This window comes from Sminthopsis crassicaudata, chromosome 3, assembly GCF_048593235.1.
Source record: "Sminthopsis crassicaudata isolate SCR6 chromosome 3, ASM4859323v1, whole genome shotgun sequence".
Lineage (NCBI taxonomy): Eukaryota > Metazoa > Chordata > Mammalia > Dasyuromorphia > Dasyuridae > Sminthopsis > Sminthopsis crassicaudata.
The window spans coordinates 521132690-521153096 of NC_133619.1; the positions used below are offsets into that span (position 1 = coordinate 521132690).

Sequence of the window (20407 nt, forward strand, 5' to 3'; positions counted from 1 at the left end):
CCTGAGTTCAAGGTTGGTGCTCTATCCACTGCACCACCTAGCTGCCCCACTGCCAATGGATTTTGATAATTCAGGAAGAGTGAGGTTGATGGCTTTGTGCTTCTCTGCCTCACTTAAATCCAATTCATGAGCAAATTAAGATATCACTGTGATGTCATTGCTCCTCTTTGAAAATAAAAGACAAACAACAAACTGATCACATACTAAATATTTAGTAAATATTTGTTTATCTATTGGTTGAATATGTAGAAATCATGTAGACAAATCTTGCTTATTGTAAATAAAACAAGTGGAATTTTCTCCCTTTTCATTTTTAAGGCTAACAATTTGATTTCTTCTTTCCTTTTTCTACTGAAATTTATCAAGGGTTTATCTATTTTGTTGGTTATTTCATAAAACCAACTCTTAGTTGTATTTATTAATTCAATAGTTTTTTACTTTCAATTTTATTGATCTCTTCTTTTTATTTTTATAATTTCAAGTTTAGTATTTGATTGGAGTTTTTTAATTTGCTCTTTTTCTATCTTTTTTAGTTGTAAGCCTAATTCATTGATTTTTCTCTTTCTCTATTTTATGCAAGTAAGCCTCTAGAGATATTAAATTTGCCATTATTACTGCCTTGGCTACAGCCCACATTTTAATAAGATGTCTCATTATTGTCATTCTCTTGGGTGAAATTATTACTTGTGTCTATGATTTGCTGTCTTACCCAATCATTCATTACGATGAGATTATTTAATTTCCAATTACTTTTGGGTCTATTTTCCCCTGGCTTTTTATTGTGCATAATTTTTTAATGCATTTTGATCTGAGAAGGATACATTTACTATTTGTTTTTTCTGCATTTGAATTTGAGGTCTTTATGTCCTAATATATAGTCAATTTTTGTATAGATTCCATGAACTGCCAAGAAGAAAGTATATTCCTTTCTTTCTCCATTCAGTTTTCTCCAAAGATCTATCATACCCAATCTTTCTAGTGTTCTATTTATATCTTTAACTTCTTTCTCATTTATTTTGTGGTTTGATTTATCTAGTTCTGAGAGTGCAAGATGGAGATTTCCTACTATTATAGTTTTGCTGTCTTTTTTTTCTAGAAGCTCTCTTAACTTCTCCTTTAGGAATTTAGATACTAAACCACTTGGTGCATATATGTTTAGTATTGATATTGTTTCATTATCTATAGTTCCCTTCTTTATCTCTTTTAATTAGATTAATTTTTGCTTTTGCCTGATCTGACATCAGGATGGCTACCTCTGCTTTTTTTTTTTTTTTGCACCCGAAGCATAGTAGATTCTGCTCCAGCCTTTTATCTTTATTCTATATCTGTCACCCTGCTTCAAGTGTGTTTCCTGTAAACAATATATTGTAGGATTCTGGCTTTTAATCCAGTCTGTTATCTGCCTCTGCTTTATGGGGGAGTTTACCCCATTCACATTTATGGTTAAAACTACTAATTCTGTATTCCCTGCCATCTTATTATCCCCAAATTATGCTTTTCTCTTTCCTTTCCCCCTTTCCTCCTTCCCCAGTATTAGACTTATGAGCACCACTTGCCTAATGCAGCCCTCCCTCTCTAAAATCCCTCCCTCCCCTTGAAGTCCCTCCCCTTTTCTTAAATCTTTTCCTTACTATTTCTAGATTCCCTTCTATTTAGTCTACCCCTTCCCTTTTCACTTTTCCCCTCCCACTTTTCAATGAGGTAGAAGTTTCTATGCAAACCAAATTTGTCTAATATTTTCTCTTTGAGCCAAATCTGATAAGAGTAAGATTCACACTATGTTCATCACCCTCCCTTCATTCTCAAAAGATATAATAGGTTTCCTTTGCCTCTTCGTGAAATGTAGTTTCCCTCTTTTTACCTCCACTTTTTCCTTTTTCTGGTATAATTTCCTTTCTACCTCTAGTTCCTTTTTTATATTATAACAGTAAAATCAAATTAGATATGTACTCTTTATGTATACCTATAACAGATATACAGTTCTCAAGAGTTCTTTTTACCTTTTTGTGCTTCTCTTGAGTCCTATATTTGGAGGTCAAAATTTTTGTTTAGCTCAGGTTTTTTCATCAGATATAAATGGAATTCACCTATTTCATTCAATGTCCATTTTCTTACCTGGAAGAATATGCTCAATTTGGCTGTGTGAATTATTCTTTGCAGCATACCAAGTTCTTTTGCTTTTTGGAATATCAGATTCCAGGCCTTCTGATCCTTTAATGTGGATGCTGCTAAATCATTAGGGATTCTTATTGTGGCTCCTCAGTATTTTTTTTCTGGCTGCTTATAGCATTTTTCCTTGGTCTGATAACTCTGGAATTTAGCCACAATATTTCTTGGAATTTTGATTTTGGGATCTCTTTCAGTAGGTGATCAATGAATTCTTTCAATGTCTATTTTACCTTCTGTTTCTATAATATCTGGGCAGTTCTCTTTGACGATTTCCTGAAAAATACTATCTAGGCTCTTTTTTTCATCACAATTTTCAGTGAGTCCAACAATCCTTAGATTATCTCTTCTACATCTGTTTTCCAGGTCTGTTGTTTTTCCAGGTAGGTATTAATTTTTTTTTCTATTTTTTCTTTTTCTTATTTTTTTTTGTTTTGTTTTGCTTGATTGATTCTTGATGTCTCCTTGAGTCATTCATTTCCATTTGTTCAAGTCTGATTTTTTTTTTACTTAATAATTTTTTATTATATATATATATATTTTTTTATAATATTATCCCTTGTATTCATTTTTCCAAATTATCCCCCCCTCCCTCTTATTCCCTCCCCCCGATGACAGGCAATCCCATACATTTTACATGTGTTACAATATAGTCTAGGTACAATACATGTGTGTGAATATCATTTGCTTTTTCTGCATCTATTGAGATGATCATATGGTTCTTATTAATTTGATTATTAATATGGTCAATTATATTAATAGTTTTCCTAATATTAAACCAGCCCTGCATTCCTGGAATAAATCCTACTTGATCATAGTGTATTATCCTGGAGATGATTTTCTGAAGTCTTTTCGCTAATATCTTATTTAAGATTTTAGCATCAATATTCATTAAGGAGATTGGTCTATAATTTTCTTTCTCAGTTTTCGATCTACCTGGTTTAGGTATCAGTACCATGTCTGTGTCATAAAAGGAGTTTGGTAGGACTCCTTCATCCCCTATTTTTTCAAATAATTTATATAATTTATAAATAATATATATAACATTGGGGCTAATTGTTCTTTAAATGTTTGGTAGAATTCACATGTGAATCCATCTGGCCCTGGGGATTTTTTCCTGGGGAGTTGATTAATAGCTTGTTCTATTTCTTTTTCTGAAATGGGACTATTTAAGCAATTTATCTCCTCCTCTGTTAATCTAGGGAGCCTATATTTTTGGAGGAAGTCATCCATTTCACTTAAGTTATCAAATTTATTGGCATAAAGTTGGGCAAAGTAACTCCTTATTATTTCTCTAATTTCCTCTTCATTGGTGGAAAGATCCCCCTTTTCATTTGTAAGACTATCAATTTGATTTTCCTCTTTCTTTTTTTTGATCAAATTTACCAAAGGTTTATCTATTTTATTGGCTTTTTCATAAAACCAACTCTTGGTTTTATTTATTAATTCAATAGTTTTTTTTACTTTCAATTTTATTGATTTCTCCTTTTAATTTTTGTATTTCAAGTTTAATTTTTGGTTGGGGGTTTATAATTTGGTCTTTTTCTAGCCTTTTAAGTTGTAAGCCCAATTCGTTAATCTTCTCTTTCTCTATTTTCTTCAAATAAGCCTCTAAAGATATAAAGTTTCCCCTTATTACTGCTTTAGCTGCATCCCAAAGATTTTGATATGATGTCTCATCATTGTCATTATCTTGGGTGAAATTGTTAATTGTTTCTATAATTTGCTCTTTCACCCAGTCATTCTTTAAGATGAGATTATTCAGTTTCCAATTACTTTTTGGTCTATTTACCCCTAACTTTTTACTGAATGTAGCTTTTATTGCATTGTGATCTGAGAAGAAGGCAGTTATTATTTCTGCCTTCCTACACTTAATTTTGAGATCTTTATGTCCTAATATATGGTCTATTTTTGTATAGGATCCATGAACTGCTGAGAAGAAAGTATATTCCTTTCTATTGCCATTCAGTTTTCTCTAAAGGTCTATCATACCTAGTTTTTCTAATGTTCTATTTACTTTTTTAATTTCTTTCTTGTTTGTTTTGAGGTTTGATTTGTCTAAATCTGAGAGTGCAAGGTTGAGATCTCCCACTATTATAGTTTTACTGTCTATTTCTTCTTGTAATTCTCTTAACTTTTCCTTTAGAAAGTTAGATGCTATACCACTTGGTGCATATATGTTTAGTATTGATTTGGCTTCATTATTTATGCTACCTTTCAGCAGGATATAGTTTCCTTCCTTATCTTTTTTAATGAGATCTACTTCTGCTTTTGCTTGATCTGAGATAAGGATAGCTACCCCTGCTTTTTTGGCTTTACCTGAAGCATAATAGGCTCTGTTCCAACCTTTTACCTTTACTCTGTATGTATCTCCCTGCTTTAAGTGTGTTTCCTGTAGACAACATATTGTAGGGTTCTGCTTTTTGATCCAATCTGTTATCCGTCTCCGTTTGATGGGATCGTTCATCCCATTTACATTTACAGTTAAAATTACTAATTCTGTATTTCCTGCCATCGTATTATCCCCAGATTATGCTTTTTTTCCCTTGACCCCCCTGATCCCCCTCCCCGATATTTAATTTACAGACCCCCCTTGTGACGTGCAACCCTCCCTCTTTTTTTTTTTTTTTAGGATCCCTCCCCCCTCCCTCCAAGTCCCTTCACTTATTCTCCTTTTCCTTTTCCCTTTTCCTCTCCCCCCTTTTAATGAGGTGAGAGAAAATTCTCTGAAAAACAAATATGTTAATTATTTACTCTTTGAGCCTCTCCTGATGAGAGTAAGATTCACACAATGATTCTCCCCCTCACTAAGTTCCCTCAGATATGGTGTATTTTCTATGCCTCTTCCTGGGATGTAGTTTCCCTCTTTTTATCATTCCTTCCCCTTTTTCTGAACCGACCTCCTTCCCTTTACTACACCCCCCTTTTTTTCTTTTATATCAGTAAAATCAAATTATCCTTGAGTACTTTTTATATACCCACAACAGAGTTACAGTTCTCAAGGGTTCTGTGTACCTTTTTCTGTTTCTCTTCAGTCTTGTGGATGTAGATCAAATTTTTTGTTTAAGTCTGGTTTTTTTCTTAGAAACATATAGAATTCCTCTGTTTCATTGAATGACCATCTTCTTCCACGGAAAAAGATGCTAAATTTAGCTGGGTAGTTCATTCTTGGTTGCAGTCCTTGATCTTTTGCCTTACGGAATATCAGGTTCCAGGCCCTTCTATCTTTTAATGTGGAGGCAGCCAGATCTTGGGTGACCCTTATTGTGGCACCTTGGTATTTAAATTGTTTTTTTCTAGCTGCTTGCAGGATTTTCTCCTTTGTGTGGTAATTCTGCAGCTTAGCCACTATATTCCGTGGTGTTCTTTTTTTAGGGTCTATTTCAGAAGGAGTTCGATGAATTCTTTCCACATCTACTTTCCCTTCTGTTTCTATTATCTCTGGACAGTTCTCTTTGATAATTTCCTGTAAAATAGAATCTAGGCTCTTTTTTTGGTCATAGTTTTCTGGAAGTCCAATAATCCGCAGATTATCTCTCCTAGATCTATTTTCCAGGTCTATAGATTTTCCCAGTAAGTATTTGACGTTGTTCTCCAGCTTCTAATTTTTTTTTGTTTTGTTTGATTGATTCTTGGGTTCTCTGTGAATCATTCATTTCTATTTGTTCCATCCTGACTTTTAAGGAGTTATTTTCTTCTTTCACAGTTTTTAGTTCTTTTTGTAAATGCCCAATTTCGTTTTTAAATGAATTATTTTGCTCTATTGAATTTTTTTCCATTTCCCTATTTTTTTTTGAGAATTATTTTCTTTTTCCAATTCAGAAATTCTATTTTCTTGAGACTTTTTTATCTTTTCCAATTCAGAAATCCTACTTTCCTGTGTTTTTTTAACCTTTTCTAATTCATAAATTTTGTTTCCCTGCATCTCCTGTGAATTCTTTATTTTTTCCAACTCCAATTTCAGGACGTTGTTATTCTCTATCATAGCTTCCCTTTCCTTTCCCCATTTTTCTTCAAACTCCCTTAATTTTTTAAGAGTTTCTTCTAGGAGAGAGTTATGTGATGGGGGGCAGGAATCGTTCCCCTTTAGGTTGTTATCTGCTGTCTCTCTGCTGTTAACTTCCTCGGGGTTGGATACCCGCTCTTTCTCTGTATAGAAGGAATCTATAGTTTTTCTGGCTTTTTTGCTCATATTTAAAAAATCTTTTGGGGTCTGTCCCTGGGGTAGGAAATTATTTATTTACTTCTTTACCAGCTTCCTCCCAGACCAGATGGATGCAGCGGCTCCTGCGCCTGAGCTAAGATAGAGCTCTGGGAGAGAGTTCCCCACCCCCTCCCTGGAAGTGCCTCAGAGGTGATTAGCACTGCTGTGCCCCGAGGGCGCTGAACAGTAAAGGCAGCACAAAGCCCAGCCTATGTGTCCGGGTGGGGCGTGGATGTCTGCAGCAGGTGACGTGAAAAGCCCCTGTGCTCAAACTGGAAGTGTCTGCCAGAAACCACAGTCCCTAGTTCAAAGGTTCCGCTTCTCTGGGACTTCCTGGAACTGAGTTCCACTCCCTCCAGCTAAACTAGGCAGTGTGTGTTGCCTTGGGCCGTATCCACCCACTTGTCAATCTCTTAACTATTCTCAGGTGGTAGCTGAGGCCACACCCCCTGGTGCCAAGATCTGCTGAGTCACCTCCAGGATACGGGGAAAATCTAATCTGAGTTTTTAAAGTATTTTGGCTTTCTCTTCTGAACTGCTAAATAATTAGCAGAGAAGAGCTAACAGCCTGTGCCAGATTCCTTTATCTCAGTGGCTTCTCTGATCCCAGAGCCCTTCCCAGCACGATGGGCAGAGTATGCTAGCACCCAGCCGTCTGTGCTGGCCTCTCTTCTTCCTCCCCTGGGGACTGACCTTTTCTGTTGAAACTGCAGATTCTCTTCAGCTGGTAAGTCGTGCTTCCAGTCCTTGTGGTATCTATCAGACCTGGGCTTATTTTGAGACTTAATTTATCTAATTGGTTGTGAGGGAGTGAGGATGTTCACAGAGTCGTGTGTTTCTTCTCCGCCATCTTGGCCTCAAGTCTGATTTTTAATGAATTATTTTCTTCATTTACTTATTAAATTTATTTTTTCATTCGTCCAAAAGAGTTTTTAAATGAGGTGTTTTGTTCCATTGATTTTTTTTCATTTTGCCATTTTTTTTAAATAATTATTTTTTTTTCCAATTCACAAATTCTGTTTTCCTGGGAATTGTTTATCTTTTCCAGTTCACAGATTATGTTTTTCAGGTAGTTGATTTCTTTATGCACTCTAGCTTTTCATGAGTAATATGACTTATTCTGACCCTCTTGCAATGCTTTCCTTTCCTTTCCCCATTTTTCTTCTAGCTCTCTTTTAAGATCCTTTTTACTTTCTTCTATGAAAGCCTTGTATGATGGAGATCAGATCATATCCTCCTTTGGATCTAGAGACAAACTGTTTTTAGTCTCCTCAGGGTTTGAAGTCTGCTCCCTTTCCATATAAAAGGTATCTATAGTTAGAGTCCACTTTGCCTGTTTGCTCACTTTGGAAAACAAAACAAAACAAAACAAAAAAACTATAGTCTGCTTATGGGGGCAGTGGGGTATTTCCAAGCTGCCTCTACAGACAACAGGAAGTGGCAGTGAAGCAGCAGTGGGATAGCACTCACCGGCTTCATAGGAATTAGCAGTTGTACTGAAATCAGCAGTAGCAGAAAGGCAGCAATTGTGGCTGCACTGGGACCAACAACTGCAGCTGCACTGAGACCAACAACTGGGACTGGGCCTAGATCACACTGATTCACTCTGGATGTTGAGTGGATATGGTCAGGTCCTGAGAGACTCTAGCATTTTGAGATTATAGTCTTTACCTACTGTGTTTATAGCTTCTCTGCTGATCTACTGGCTTGCTGCAAGGGCAAAGTAGCCAACACTGTGGTAGAATTTTCCCTGCGGATTTTCCACCAGCAGAGATCACACCCCACCCCCCTCTGGTCTGCTCAGTATGAGCTGTTTCCTGTGCTCTTACTGCCTGCCTGAGGTCTGTGACGAGTCTAACCCTGTTCTATTCTCATTCACAAGCAAAACAGACCTTTTCTGGTGAATAATGAGAGTATATTCAATTGGTAATGTGTTGTACTCTCAATATTCGTGAGTCTAACAGTCATGCACTAATTTTGAGGCTGAATTTCATTAAAATAGATTGAGGGAAAAGGAGAGTTTATGAAGATGCATGGTCCTCTCCACCATCTTAGCTCCACCCACCAAATAGTCTGATTGTCCTTCATTCTCTTCTCTTCTCTCTCTCTCTCTCTCTCTCTCTCTCTCTCTCTCTCTCTCTCTCTCTCTCTCTCTCTCTCTCTCCCTCCCTCTCTCTCTCTCTCTCTCTCTCTCTCTCTCTCTCTCTCTCTCTCTCTCTCTCTCTCTCTCTCTCTGTGTATATATATATATATATATGTATGTATTTATATATAGACACAGACAAGTTAAATGAATTGCCCATGATCTAGTCAGTATCTTAAGTTGGATTTGAACTTGACTTCTCATACAACACTGTCCTTGGATATTTACTACCAAACCTTGATCTATTGGAAGGGGGTTCATCATAACAAGGGAAAGAGCACTCTTCTGGAATTTAAGAGGTCATAAAAAGGAAGGGATTGGATTCTACAATGCCTAAAACCTTGACTTTCTCTTAAGATTATATGTGTCTTTGCTATGCGAGTTCTAGGAGCAGTTCTGACCCAATCACCTCACTAGGCCTCAGTTTCTTTAGCTGTAAAATTAGGGGTAAAATTAAAGTTATAATTTCTCTATTGTGAAAACATTGAAAGGAAATCTTTTTGTAAATACTAACTCTACAATAGAACATACTGTAAAAGGAGGTGATGGGGTTTCCTTTCCCACTTTTTTTTTCTTAAAATAATGAAAGACCATTCTCCTATATTGTTTACAAATCTTAGAACCTCTCTGATGGAAAGGAAGTGCAGCAGAAACCTATTGATGTTCCTTCTCCAATTTAATTATATATAGGTCATCCTATCTGAATTTTAATTTGAATGCATTCACTGTGTGAATAATAAAGTGGGAACTATCTGTGAAGAAGGTAGAGAGGCAGCTTATTCTCACTGGTTCCCATTAAGTCTGTGAAATATATAAATGCAAAGGAATAGTAATTGCATCTTAGATAAAATGTTAAAAGTTTTGAAATTAAGTAATATGAAGAAAAAAAATACAGTGTAACTATATACCCTCCCCTAGAAACCTGAAGAAGCAGATTCTAAAAGAGATTTGAAGATGAGTTCAACATCAAAACTCACTTCTGATGTTCTTTGTGAAGTATTCCATCCACTGACGGGTCGTAGAGTCTCCCAGGATATAAATGAGCTTTCCCTTCAAGCAAACAGTCATTTGGGTCTCAGTGTCGAAATGAGACAAATTGCAGGAGACCAGATTCCATGTGTTATTCCAGACATAGCCAGTGGGGATTGAGGACCACATCTCAGGTTTACATTTCCCTTTTAATGATATTGTTTGCTCTGTCAATGAAATACAATAATAGTTTCAAAAATATTAAAGAAACAAAAGTAATCTAGACATATTGATTATTCTGGTTTAAATTTATTTGCATGCTGAGCCATAGATAATCTTGGGAATTCATTAACATTGTTAGGTAGCTCTCTAAGACCAAACATTATGCGTAGTTAATTACTGAAGCTAAAAAAAAAGTTGTATTTTTAACTTAAAGGCACCCTTGTCTGATTTTTGTTAGCTAGATGTGATAGCTATGATTAAAAGGTTGTTAGCCTACCCTTATCATGAAAAGGTGGAAGTGGATGCACATTAAGCACAGAAGCCACTGTTGCTGTAGTTTTTCCTTTGTTCTTGGAGAGGACCAAAGACATCTGGAAGGTAATGTCTTGACTTGCAAGTGAATTGAATTTAACTGAAACTGGGTTTTGCAGAATCATCAGCCTCATCCTCTCCTCCAGTGTCAAAGGAACCTAATGTCAAGGCAATGGTGCCAAAGGCAATGGGAGACCTTCATCTTTTTAAGTTAAGATCTCTCCTAGTTGTCAGATTATCTGAAGCAATGCCCATTCAGTAACTAAAGGCTAGGTAAGAACTGAGACAAAACAAAGTCTAGTTTGCCTTCACAAAAGAATCAATCTGGGAAGAGAAGACCCTCAGAGTTTCTGGCCAGAACAGAAACAATTACTATTTACATTCACACTGAGACTTTAAAACCCAAATAGTGAGCATGTGAGGCTTATATTGAGACCTATTTTTTTGGCCAATATGTGAAGGCCAAAGTAATTTAAAGGCACAGTCAAGTAGTTCCACTTAAACCACAATGGGTTTTTATCAAAGACTTGTTTTCCAGACTATTTTTCAAAAAAGCATAAATGAAAACTACATGAGACAAAAAAAAACATTAATTATCTCAGTTTTTTTTTTTTGGGGGGGGGGAGAGAGAGAAATAATAAAATAAATAAATAGGAAAGGAAAAGATTAGTCCTAGAGAAGTATAAGTAATCAAAATGTATATTCCTTTGATATATGACCCATACGTAAGACCCACATAGACAGAGGGAAAGAAGGAGGAAGAGAAAGAGGAGGAAAAGAAGAAGAAGGAAATATCCAGTTGCCCAGGAACTGATGAGTTGCCAATTACTACTATTCATAAATTGTTATTCATCCTTTGTCCTTGAAGAGAACTATGCTTTAGCTGACTAAACTTAGAATCAATCAATCAATCAACAGCATTTATTAAATTCTTGTTCATTCTTTGTTTTTGAAGAGAACTATGCTTTAGCTGACTGGACTTAGAATCAATCAATTAATCAACAAGTATTTATTAAATATGTACTGTATGCCATAGAGCAGCTAAGTGGTACAGTAGAGTGATAGACTTGAATTCAAGAAAACCTGAGTTCAAATCTGGCTTTATAGACTTTAATAACACATTTCAGGTGTGAGAAATGACCAGTACAAAAGGTTTGTGATCCAGGACAGAATATCATGTGTTCTGGCACTCTGTGTGATCATAGTGAATGGGAAGAGACATTTAGGGGAGAAGAGGATTTGTAGGGGGAAGGGGAGAACAATGAGTTTATGTTGGACATGTGGAGTTTGAGAAGTCTCCAGGAAATCCAATTCCAAAGTCTAATACCCAATTTTAAGCTCCTTTTAAGGAAAAATAACCTAAGAACAAGAGATGACCAAAGGTATGGCTGAATTACTAGAGCAATAGTGGGTTGTCCTTTGTTGGAGATCTTCAGTCAGAGATTGATTAACTCATCAGGAATATTAGAAAAGATTCAGAACCAAACTTAGGGCAGATGATCTCTGAAGTACTTTCTAACCCTGAGAGGTGGTGATGTTTATTTTGTTTTAAAAGCATACTCCAAGAAAATAATGATCTTGACAAGGGAACCCCAAAACTCTGAAAAATCCTCAAAGGAGAAAACCTCCTTGGACTCTTCCTCAGGGAGAGGACTCCACCCTAAGCACAAACAGTTTCATCTTTGTTATCTGGGTGGGGTTGGCTCAGTCCTGAAATCCATTGAATTCAATTCAAATTCTAACCCTGGCTAAAACCAGCCCAGAGCCAACCTGGGACTCCACCCACAAGCCCCTTCAGCTTGTATCCAAAGCCCCCTATTATAAAAGAGGCAAGCTGGAGTCCTCTCTTTGCAGAGGTCCCAAACATGGCAGCTATGCCACACTTGGCACGCCAAAGGATCTCTGCCCAAGGGAACCCTGGTTCTGGTGTTTTTTATCTCTACCTTCAACTTTACTAACTAGACTTTACTTCCAAACCCCATAATAAACCTCTTTTATCAATCTAGGTTTTCGGGTCTGTAAATTCTTTTACAGGGGACTCTTGCACCGCTACTTGACCTCATTTAACTCTGTATCCTTGCACTGAATCCAAAAGGGTTACAGAGAGCTCTATTTGCCTCCCTGTACTCCGAACCTGCCACTAGACCTTAATTAAACCCTAATTTCATTTAGGTACCCCCAATTCTAAACCTCATCAATCGTGATGTTTTAACATAAATGACTTATTTTAATTATTTAATGAAAAGACTTTATTAATATTGGTGTACAATCTTTACTAATAATACCAAGAAAGTGGATCAATAAATAAACATTTATATGTAAATTTATAGATACAAAACAAGTTATATACTTTATAAAAAATAAATAACTAGTAGAAGGAATTAAGAGGATATTGGAAAGATGCTACAAAGGTGAAACTGATAGGTCTTTGGCTACAGTTTGGATGTGGGAAGTAAGAGGATAGTAAAGAATCCAAAAGAAGTTCTGGGTTTCAGGACTGGGAGGATGGCACTACCCTGTACAATAACAGGGAAGTTAGGAAAGAGGGAAAGATAATGAGTACTATTGGGGACATTTTTAATATCATATTTAAGATGTCTACTGGAAATCCAGTTCAAGATCTCTGAAAGGGATTTGGAGATGAAGAGAGAAATTGGGTCAGAAAAGGTAAATTTGAGAATCATCAACATAGAGATGGTAATTAAACCCATAGTAGCTGATGATATCACCAAGTAAAGTAGTATAAAGGAGAAGAGAAGAGGAACCAGGACAAAACCCTGAGGGATACCTATGATTAGAAGGTATGATCTGGAGGATCATACTTCCAGAAAAGGAGGCAGAGGAACAGTTAGATGGGCAGAAGGAAAATCAGGAGAGAATTGCATCCTGAATTTTACATATTCTATCTTAAACTCAGAGAATACGTGCTTGGAGTAATTCTGATTTAGAGTGTTGATATTTAAAAAGAATACATACTGTTACACACTGAGACACTGATGGAATCAAAGTTGTTCAAAATCTCCACCCCTGTGTTGAACCTTAAAAAGAAAGACACATAAGTTATCCAACTGGCAGCCTAGAATTCAAAAGAGAATAAAGACCAACTCAACTCATTTGCCTCAGCAAGTCTGGGTTGTAAGTAGGGAATTAAGATCTCTGGAAATAGTAGACAGTTTCAGACCATGTAATAAATTAATAAATAAATATACATATCTGTATGGGTATACATATATATATATATATATACATACATATTATACATATAATATATATTGTATAAAGATAATTATTGCCTATATTATAGAGTCATGTCCAAAGTGGCTTTACATCCACATTCCTACATGACTTCTCATGAACCTTCATGAGAATACATAAATAAATTCATCTTCATGAGCCTTAACTCTTATTCAAGTACTCATGGAGGCAGGACAGTTCTTGAAGAATTTATTTACCTGTTAAAGAGGCTTTTCTCTAGGATGCTAAGATAGGAAAGTTCCTTATTCTTAGATTTTAGTTGGGCCAGTGCATCACAGGACACTTGTGGAGGTTTCACACAGTAGAAAGCTTCTTGATCTCGGTGATCCAGGTATTGGCATAGTTCAGCACTTGTATTTAGAACCAGGCCACATTCAGTGAAGACCTGGGATGTGCCATTGTTAAATTGGCCTATGAAATTCACCTTATCATAGCCCCTATTCCTTGCTCTCCATAGTGCAGACACCCCTTCACTAGGATGGATAAGCAGAAGAGACACGGAGATTCTGCCTTCCCAGAATAAAGTGAAGCTGACAAGGTAGGTGCCATTGTTGAAGTCAGTCACTTTTCCTGAAGCTCCTGCCTTCAGATCTGGAGAAGAAATCCTAGCCCTTAAGAAGTCCCCTCCATATTTTTTTCTTTGTCCCAAGTAGTCTCTCACCTCCAACAAAATATCTAGCTTATCTGCTGTGCAGTAAGTAGTTTTAGGATCGATGATTCTGGCCACACTGTGGGCTGCACTTGTGGTGGTGTTGAAATGAGAGAATGGCCTGTGTGGAATGAGCTGGTCTAGTTGTTTCTTGATTTTGTTTATTTTCAAGTCAATATTTGTTTGATCGATTGATATTTTAGGACACAAGGGTATTCTTGAAGCATTGCAGTGATATATAGAAATGGGAAAGTCCAGTTTAGGCCAGAACTGAAATAATAAGAAATATGACTTACTATGGGCAAAACAGAATTTTCCCCTATTTTATTATCTTTAATTGTTGATAAGTTTGTATCTTTTAACACATAACCTTTTACTATTACTTATCTGTTATACTATAGAGCAAGGCAGACTGACAGAGAAATAAGCAACAGGATAGAATAAAAGGCAGGCTGGCAAACAAAAGAAAAGAAGGGAATGGAAAGGAAGGGAAGGTAAGAGAAGGAAAGGGGAAAAAAGAAAAAAAAAAGAAAAGGAAAAGGGAGGGAAGGAGAGGAGAGACAAATGGATAAATATTCATAATCAGGGGATTTGACATGGATTTGAAGGAACTGAGAAAATATTTGTTGTTTGTTTGTTTTTCATTCTTTCATCCTTACATGCAAGGAAATTAGATTTAAGTTAGGGAGGGCTGTGCAAGTTCATAAACATCTGGGTCCAAGGGCAAGATATAGAACATGAAGATTAGAAATGACCCTGGATGTGGTGGGAAACTGCCATTTTTAAACTAAGATGTTTAACGGGTCTCAGTTTGACTGAGGCAATGCCCAATCCATGATTAAGGCTAAGTAAGATATGAGGCAAAAAATGTCTGCCTTTACCTAGTCAAAAAAAAAAAACAAAACAGTCTGGGAGGAGAAAGTCCTCAGGGTTTTTAGTCAAAAGAGAAACAATTGCCATTTACATTTACTTTGAATCAATTAGAGCCCAGACAATGACTAAGTGGTTAGACTATGGACAAACTTTAGAGAGCAACAGTCAGATGAGACTCAAGATGAGAACCCAAAGTGCCAGGTTACAAGTGATGGGGAGGTCAGAAAAGCCTTTTTCTTAGAAAGTGATGGGGATAGCAGAGAAGAAACATAAGGGGTGATTCCTTGAAAGTGTGAAAGTTGGTTTAAGTTCAATGCTCAGGAAGATCTAGTTATATTCTTAGGTGGGATGGAAAGAGCTAGCTCATAAGAGGTGCTTAAGTGGGAGGATGAACATTGGCGGGGAGCAGAGACAGCATCAGTTTTTAGACTGAGCTAAAAGAACACTTTATAAGAGTATTAATAGCATGACAACAGCCTGAATTATATTTTTATCAAGATCATCAAATCAATCAATGGACATTTATTAAGCTTTAACTAGGGACTAGTGCAGTATTCATTGCACTAAATCCTGGAAATAGAAAAAAAAATAATCCCTTTTTTCAAAGAGTTTATATTTAAGTAATGTAGGCAACCTATATATGATATTATACATAAAATAAATTCAAAGTAGATGAAAGACAGCCTTAGAAGAAATGATACTAATAGCTTTGGATACAGGAGGAGATCTTTCTGGGGGTAGTGACATGAATTCTTTTTTTTTAAATTCAATTTTATTTTTATTTTCAGGTCTGTATTCTTTTCCCCTCCTATGGAGAAAGCAAGAAAAACAAAATTCTTGTTACAAACATGTATAGTAAAGAAAAGGAAACTCCTACATTATCCATGTATATTATATATGTGTATATATGTATTATATGTGTGTGTATGTGTATATGTCTATATATATGCATATGTACCTTGATTTTTGCCTCAGACACTATTACCTTTCTTTATGGAGGTGAGCAACATGTTTCATGAGGAATTCTTTGGAACAGTGATTGGTCATTGGAATGATTAGTTTCCACAACTTTCAAAACTACTTATATTTTTAATATTGTTTGTTATTGTAGAAATTGATTGATTCACTAACTGATCCTGTTGAGTTTAAAGAAATTAGGAAACTGTAAGAATCAGAGGCTAGAAAGAAGAAAGGAAAATGCAATGTGGAAAAATAAAGAAATAAGAAATAGAATATTATGTCAAAAGACGTGATATTAGTAATTAAGGAGGGACAAAATTGAACATTATCCCTGTGTGTTGCTCACTCTCTCATGCAGGCTCATACTAGATCCCCCAAAGAGAAGCCTGCATGAATAGTGAATATCAGAAGAGCAATAGCAATCCCATAATTGTTTTTATCCTCAAAATTCTGGTTACTATACTAGCTGAGAGTAATTTGAACACACACACACACATAGTGTACATATATATACATATATATGCATGTTTAAATATATAGGTATTTATATCTGTTTCTGTATATATGTATTTATATATATGTTTATGTATAGATAGAGCAATATGTATAGAGGGCTTTTTCTCCCTTTTGTCCCTTCTTAAAAATCATGTTTTTCCTGTAATTTTCCACTATGCTGTCACCCTGGGGGCACTTCCTTATTCTGAGTCTATAAAATTGGTCCTCAGTAATCAACTGAGACTTAGCAGAAGTCAGAACAGGAACTGGTTAAAATCTACTCCTCAATAGTGGGATGTGTATAAGACAGAGAGACAGAGGAAGGGAGGGAAAGAAAGAGATCATAGAGGAGATAAAAAGGAATGAGATCAAGTGAGACCAAGAGCATAAATAGCTTGTTGACCTTGGCAACAAGATGAACTACCTTTTCTTCAGAACTTGGAGAACAAAAAAGGAGAGGGTGATGAAGAGAGGTTGTGAGGGCATAGAATAGGGGAAAATATGGATCTCATGAAGAATATTTTGATTTTCTCAGTAAGTGATAAGATCCTCAAACTGAGCAGGAAGGTGTTGGGGAGAAGGAATGGGAGAAAGATGTAAGAAGTTTGAGAAGCTCTGCTCTAAGAATCAAAAAGCTTGTATTCTGGTCTGAGTTCTGTCACTAATCAGCTGCCCAACTCTCAACAAAGTATTAAACATCTTTGGGCATCAACTTCCCTACTTGTAAAAAGAAAGGACTGAATTATTGTGATTTTATACAGCTATAAAATTTAATAATCCTATTATTGTATTCTCTATGCAATTCCTATGAGTTTCTAACTCTAAGGTCCTTTTGGAGGAGGAAGCTCAACATTTGCCATTCTATCTAGTTTCATAAATTGCCTGGACAGAAGTTTCTTAGTTCCAATCTAACAGGACAATGTAACAATCTAGTAGGACAACTTTTTTAGAAGTATCATAAAAATTTAAAACATTGCTGTTGTCTCCATGCTTGTTACTTTCTTATGTCAAAGGCAGCCCTCTACCAGGGGTTCTCAAACTATGGCCCATGGGCCAGATGATGCCCACTGAGGAAGTTGATGTGCCCGCCCGGTTATGGCAAATGGGCTGAGGGGCTGAGACAGAGTGTGAGTTTTTGTTTTTACTATAGTCCGACCCTCCCACAGTCTGAGGGACAGTGAACTGGCCCCCTATTTAAAAAGTTTGAGGACCACTGCATCAAGACTTTGCATAGCAGACATATTTTAGGTGTTCTATGTTTTCAACTCCCAGAAATCAATTTAGAACCTGAGACACTCTGTCTTGAGGGCAGTATTGGGTACTCCTTCAAATGTCCTTGAAATTCAAGATGGACTTGGGGAACATAAAAAATGAGCCCTCGAGATAAAGCCTATTTCCAGGCTCTGTATAAACTTTAGAGACAGTAGTCCTTTTTAATTTTTTAAGAAAAATCTTAAGTCATTTTGTGATAAATATACCATTGGCACTCCCCTCTGTGATTCTTTTTTTTAAATTGTATTTGCTTTGGGATAGAGTATACTACTGGGAAATAAAACATTGTTTACCTTTGAGAAGTTTTTAGAAACTATCAAAATGATCAAAGCAGTCAATACATACATCATAATAACCAGTAGTTTCCAAGCAGTCAGGTTTGAAGTCCTGCTAAGCAGCCTAAGAGAGATGAACATTTAAAAAAAAAAATGCAAAGAATAGTAAAAAGGACATTGCTTTATGCTTAGCTATCATCCTTTTTAACAGCTCTCTAATTCTTAGAATGTTATTGTTTGCTTGGTTCACATTTTTCTCTTTTTGACTCTGAAAATGTGCCAATAGCATATCATATAGACAGGAAGGACATTAAACATGACGAGGCTGCTTATGTCTGAATAATGAATTACTAAGACAATTTTGTTCAGAGAATGAGCCTTTCCAACCTCCTTAGGGAATTTTCCCTAATTATAATGGATGTCTCTTCTTGCCACAACACCCCTCACCCCTCAGGTCACCAAGGATTCAATAGGCATAGAAAAATTTTCTGTACGAGTTAACAAAGAAAAAAACATTACAACATTACTGTTTAAGTACTTTAATTAAATGAAGTGGCAATTTTTCTTCCTCTTTCCTGCTTGAGCCAGTCCCCTATACTGGGGACAGTTCAATAAGAATCTCAAAAATGGAAAAATCAAACAGAAGCCCTCTGGTTCAGCTTGGCTATGAACTATCTCTGTAGGATACACAATAAGATGGCACCGAATCATCTTTCAAAAACCCTTCATGAGGAGGAACACACTAGATCCAAACAATCTATAACAATTTTGGATAACTAATCATTATGAAATTTTTACTTACATTGAAAAGAAATCAGCGCCACTGCAACTTCACCCTTCCACCTTTATCTCCACTTATATTTATATTTCTTAATGCCAAGTACAGCACACAATAGCTTTTCAAACATTCACTATATTTCATTCTCTTTACTTGGTTTGGGGATCCACCCTCATCTGCTGTACTTCCTGGTGTACTCTGACTTCTTGGCTAATGTTGGGGCTTTTTGTTTTGTTTTGTTTTTGTTTCATTTTGGTTTGTTTTTAGCCTCTTCACAAACCTTTGGCTATTTCTTGTAATTCCTCTCTCTGTGTGTGCCTCTCTCTGTGTGTCTCTGTCTTAAAAGTAACACTTGTTTGTGGAGAAAATTGCTTTCAGTTTTTCTCATTTTAATTATTTTTTTTTCCCTCTGTGTATAAGAATTATGGTAGTCTAAAAGGAAGGAAATTCATTTTAGAAGCCTCTTGTGACTTCCTCTTAACTATTTTTATTTGACAGGTTGTTCTTTTATAAATCCTTACGAGAAAGGATAGTCTTGAATCCAAATCCTAAGATACCCAGTTTTTCTTTTTTTTTTTAAATAATTATTAAATTTATTTCATTAAACATTTTTCACTCACATACAATTTTTTGAAATTAATTTTTTAAATTTGAGCACCAAATTCTCTCTCTCCCTCTTATCCCTCCCACACCCTTTGAAAAGGCATTATAATATGAAATCTTGCAAAACCTATTTTCACATTAGCCATGTTGCAAATAAAATACACATGAAAAAAATAATTTTTAAAAAGAATGCTTCAATCTGTTTATCAGTTCTCTCTGAGTGAGTGGATAGCATTTTTCATCATGGATTCTTTGGAATTGTCTTGGATAATTGTGTTGATTGGAGTAAGTTTTTCACAATTGATCATCCTTACAATATTGTTGTTAACATAATGTTCTACTACTTCTGTTCACTTCACTTTGCATCAATTCATACAAATATTCTCAAGATTTTTTGACCCATCCCCACATCATTTCTTATAAGACAACTATCATCATAATCATATACCACAACTTATTTAGCCATTCCTCAATTAATGGGCATCCCTTCAATTTCCAATTTTTTGTCAACACAAAAAGAGCTACTATAAATATTTTTCTACTTATAGGTCCTTTCCCTTTCCCTTTAATCTCTTTGGAATACAGATCTATTGCTGGGTTAAGGTTTATATATAGCTTTGTTGCCCTTTTGCCTTTTTCATATACAATCTCAAAGTGTTCTTCAGAATGGTTGGATCAGTTCACAACTTCAACAACAATGCATTAGTGTCCCAATTTTTCCATATCTGCTCCAGGATTTTTTTGTAATGTTACCCAATCTGATAAGTATGAAGTGGTTTTTCAGTTTAATTTTTGTTTTTCTAATAAATAGTGATTAAAGTATTTTTCATGTGACTATTGATTGCTTAGTTTTCTTCTTCTGAAAATCTGTTCATATCCTTTGACTACCAATTGGGGAATAGTTCTTGTTTTTATGAATTTATTTCAGTTACATATACACTGAGAAATGAGGGTTTTATCAGTGAAACTTGCTATAAAACACATTTTGCCAATTTCCTCATTTTCTTCTAATTTTGATGTATTAATTTTGTTTGTACCAAATCTTTTAAATTTCATGTAATCAAAATTTCCCATTACAATTCCTGCAAATCTCTCTATCTCTTGTTTAGTGATAAACTCTGTCCTTATCCATAGATCTACAAATACATTTTTCCATGATCCCCCAATTTATTTTTTTTACTTTGAGGTTTTGCTCATAGCTATTTTGACATTTCTTCTAGTTTGCATTAAT

At 35.7% G+C, this 20407-nt stretch overlaps 1 protein-coding gene and 1 long non-coding RNA gene across 6 annotated transcripts in view; one reads left to right on the plus strand and one right to left on the minus strand.

Annotated features, from left to right (window-relative positions):
* NXPE4 (neurexophilin and PC-esterase domain family member 4) overlaps positions 1-20407 on the minus strand; it is a 71489-nt gene that overhangs the window by 6185 nt on the left and 44897 nt on the right. For 2 of the 5 annotated variants that reach the window (XM_074304203.1, XM_074304204.1), the window contains 2 exons: positions 12993-13054; positions 9491-9709 (listed from right to left, as the gene is read on the minus strand). In XM_074304203.1, coding sequence (XP_074160304.1) covers positions 9491-9709; positions 12993-13054 — 281 coding nt within the window. Of the gene's footprint in view, positions 1-9490; positions 9710-12992; positions 13055-13468; positions 14191-17813; positions 17920-18597; positions 19011-20407 lie in introns of those variants that run through there. The other 3 variants (XM_074304201.1, XM_074304202.1, XM_074304205.1) reach the window with 3 other exon arrangements.
* LOC141563308 (uncharacterized) lies at positions 6821-20010 on the plus strand. The gene is made up of 4 exons (XR_012488387.1): positions 6821-7097; positions 13729-13809; positions 15582-16251; positions 19277-20010. It is a non-coding gene; the product is annotated as an uncharacterized LOC141563308 (long non-coding RNA).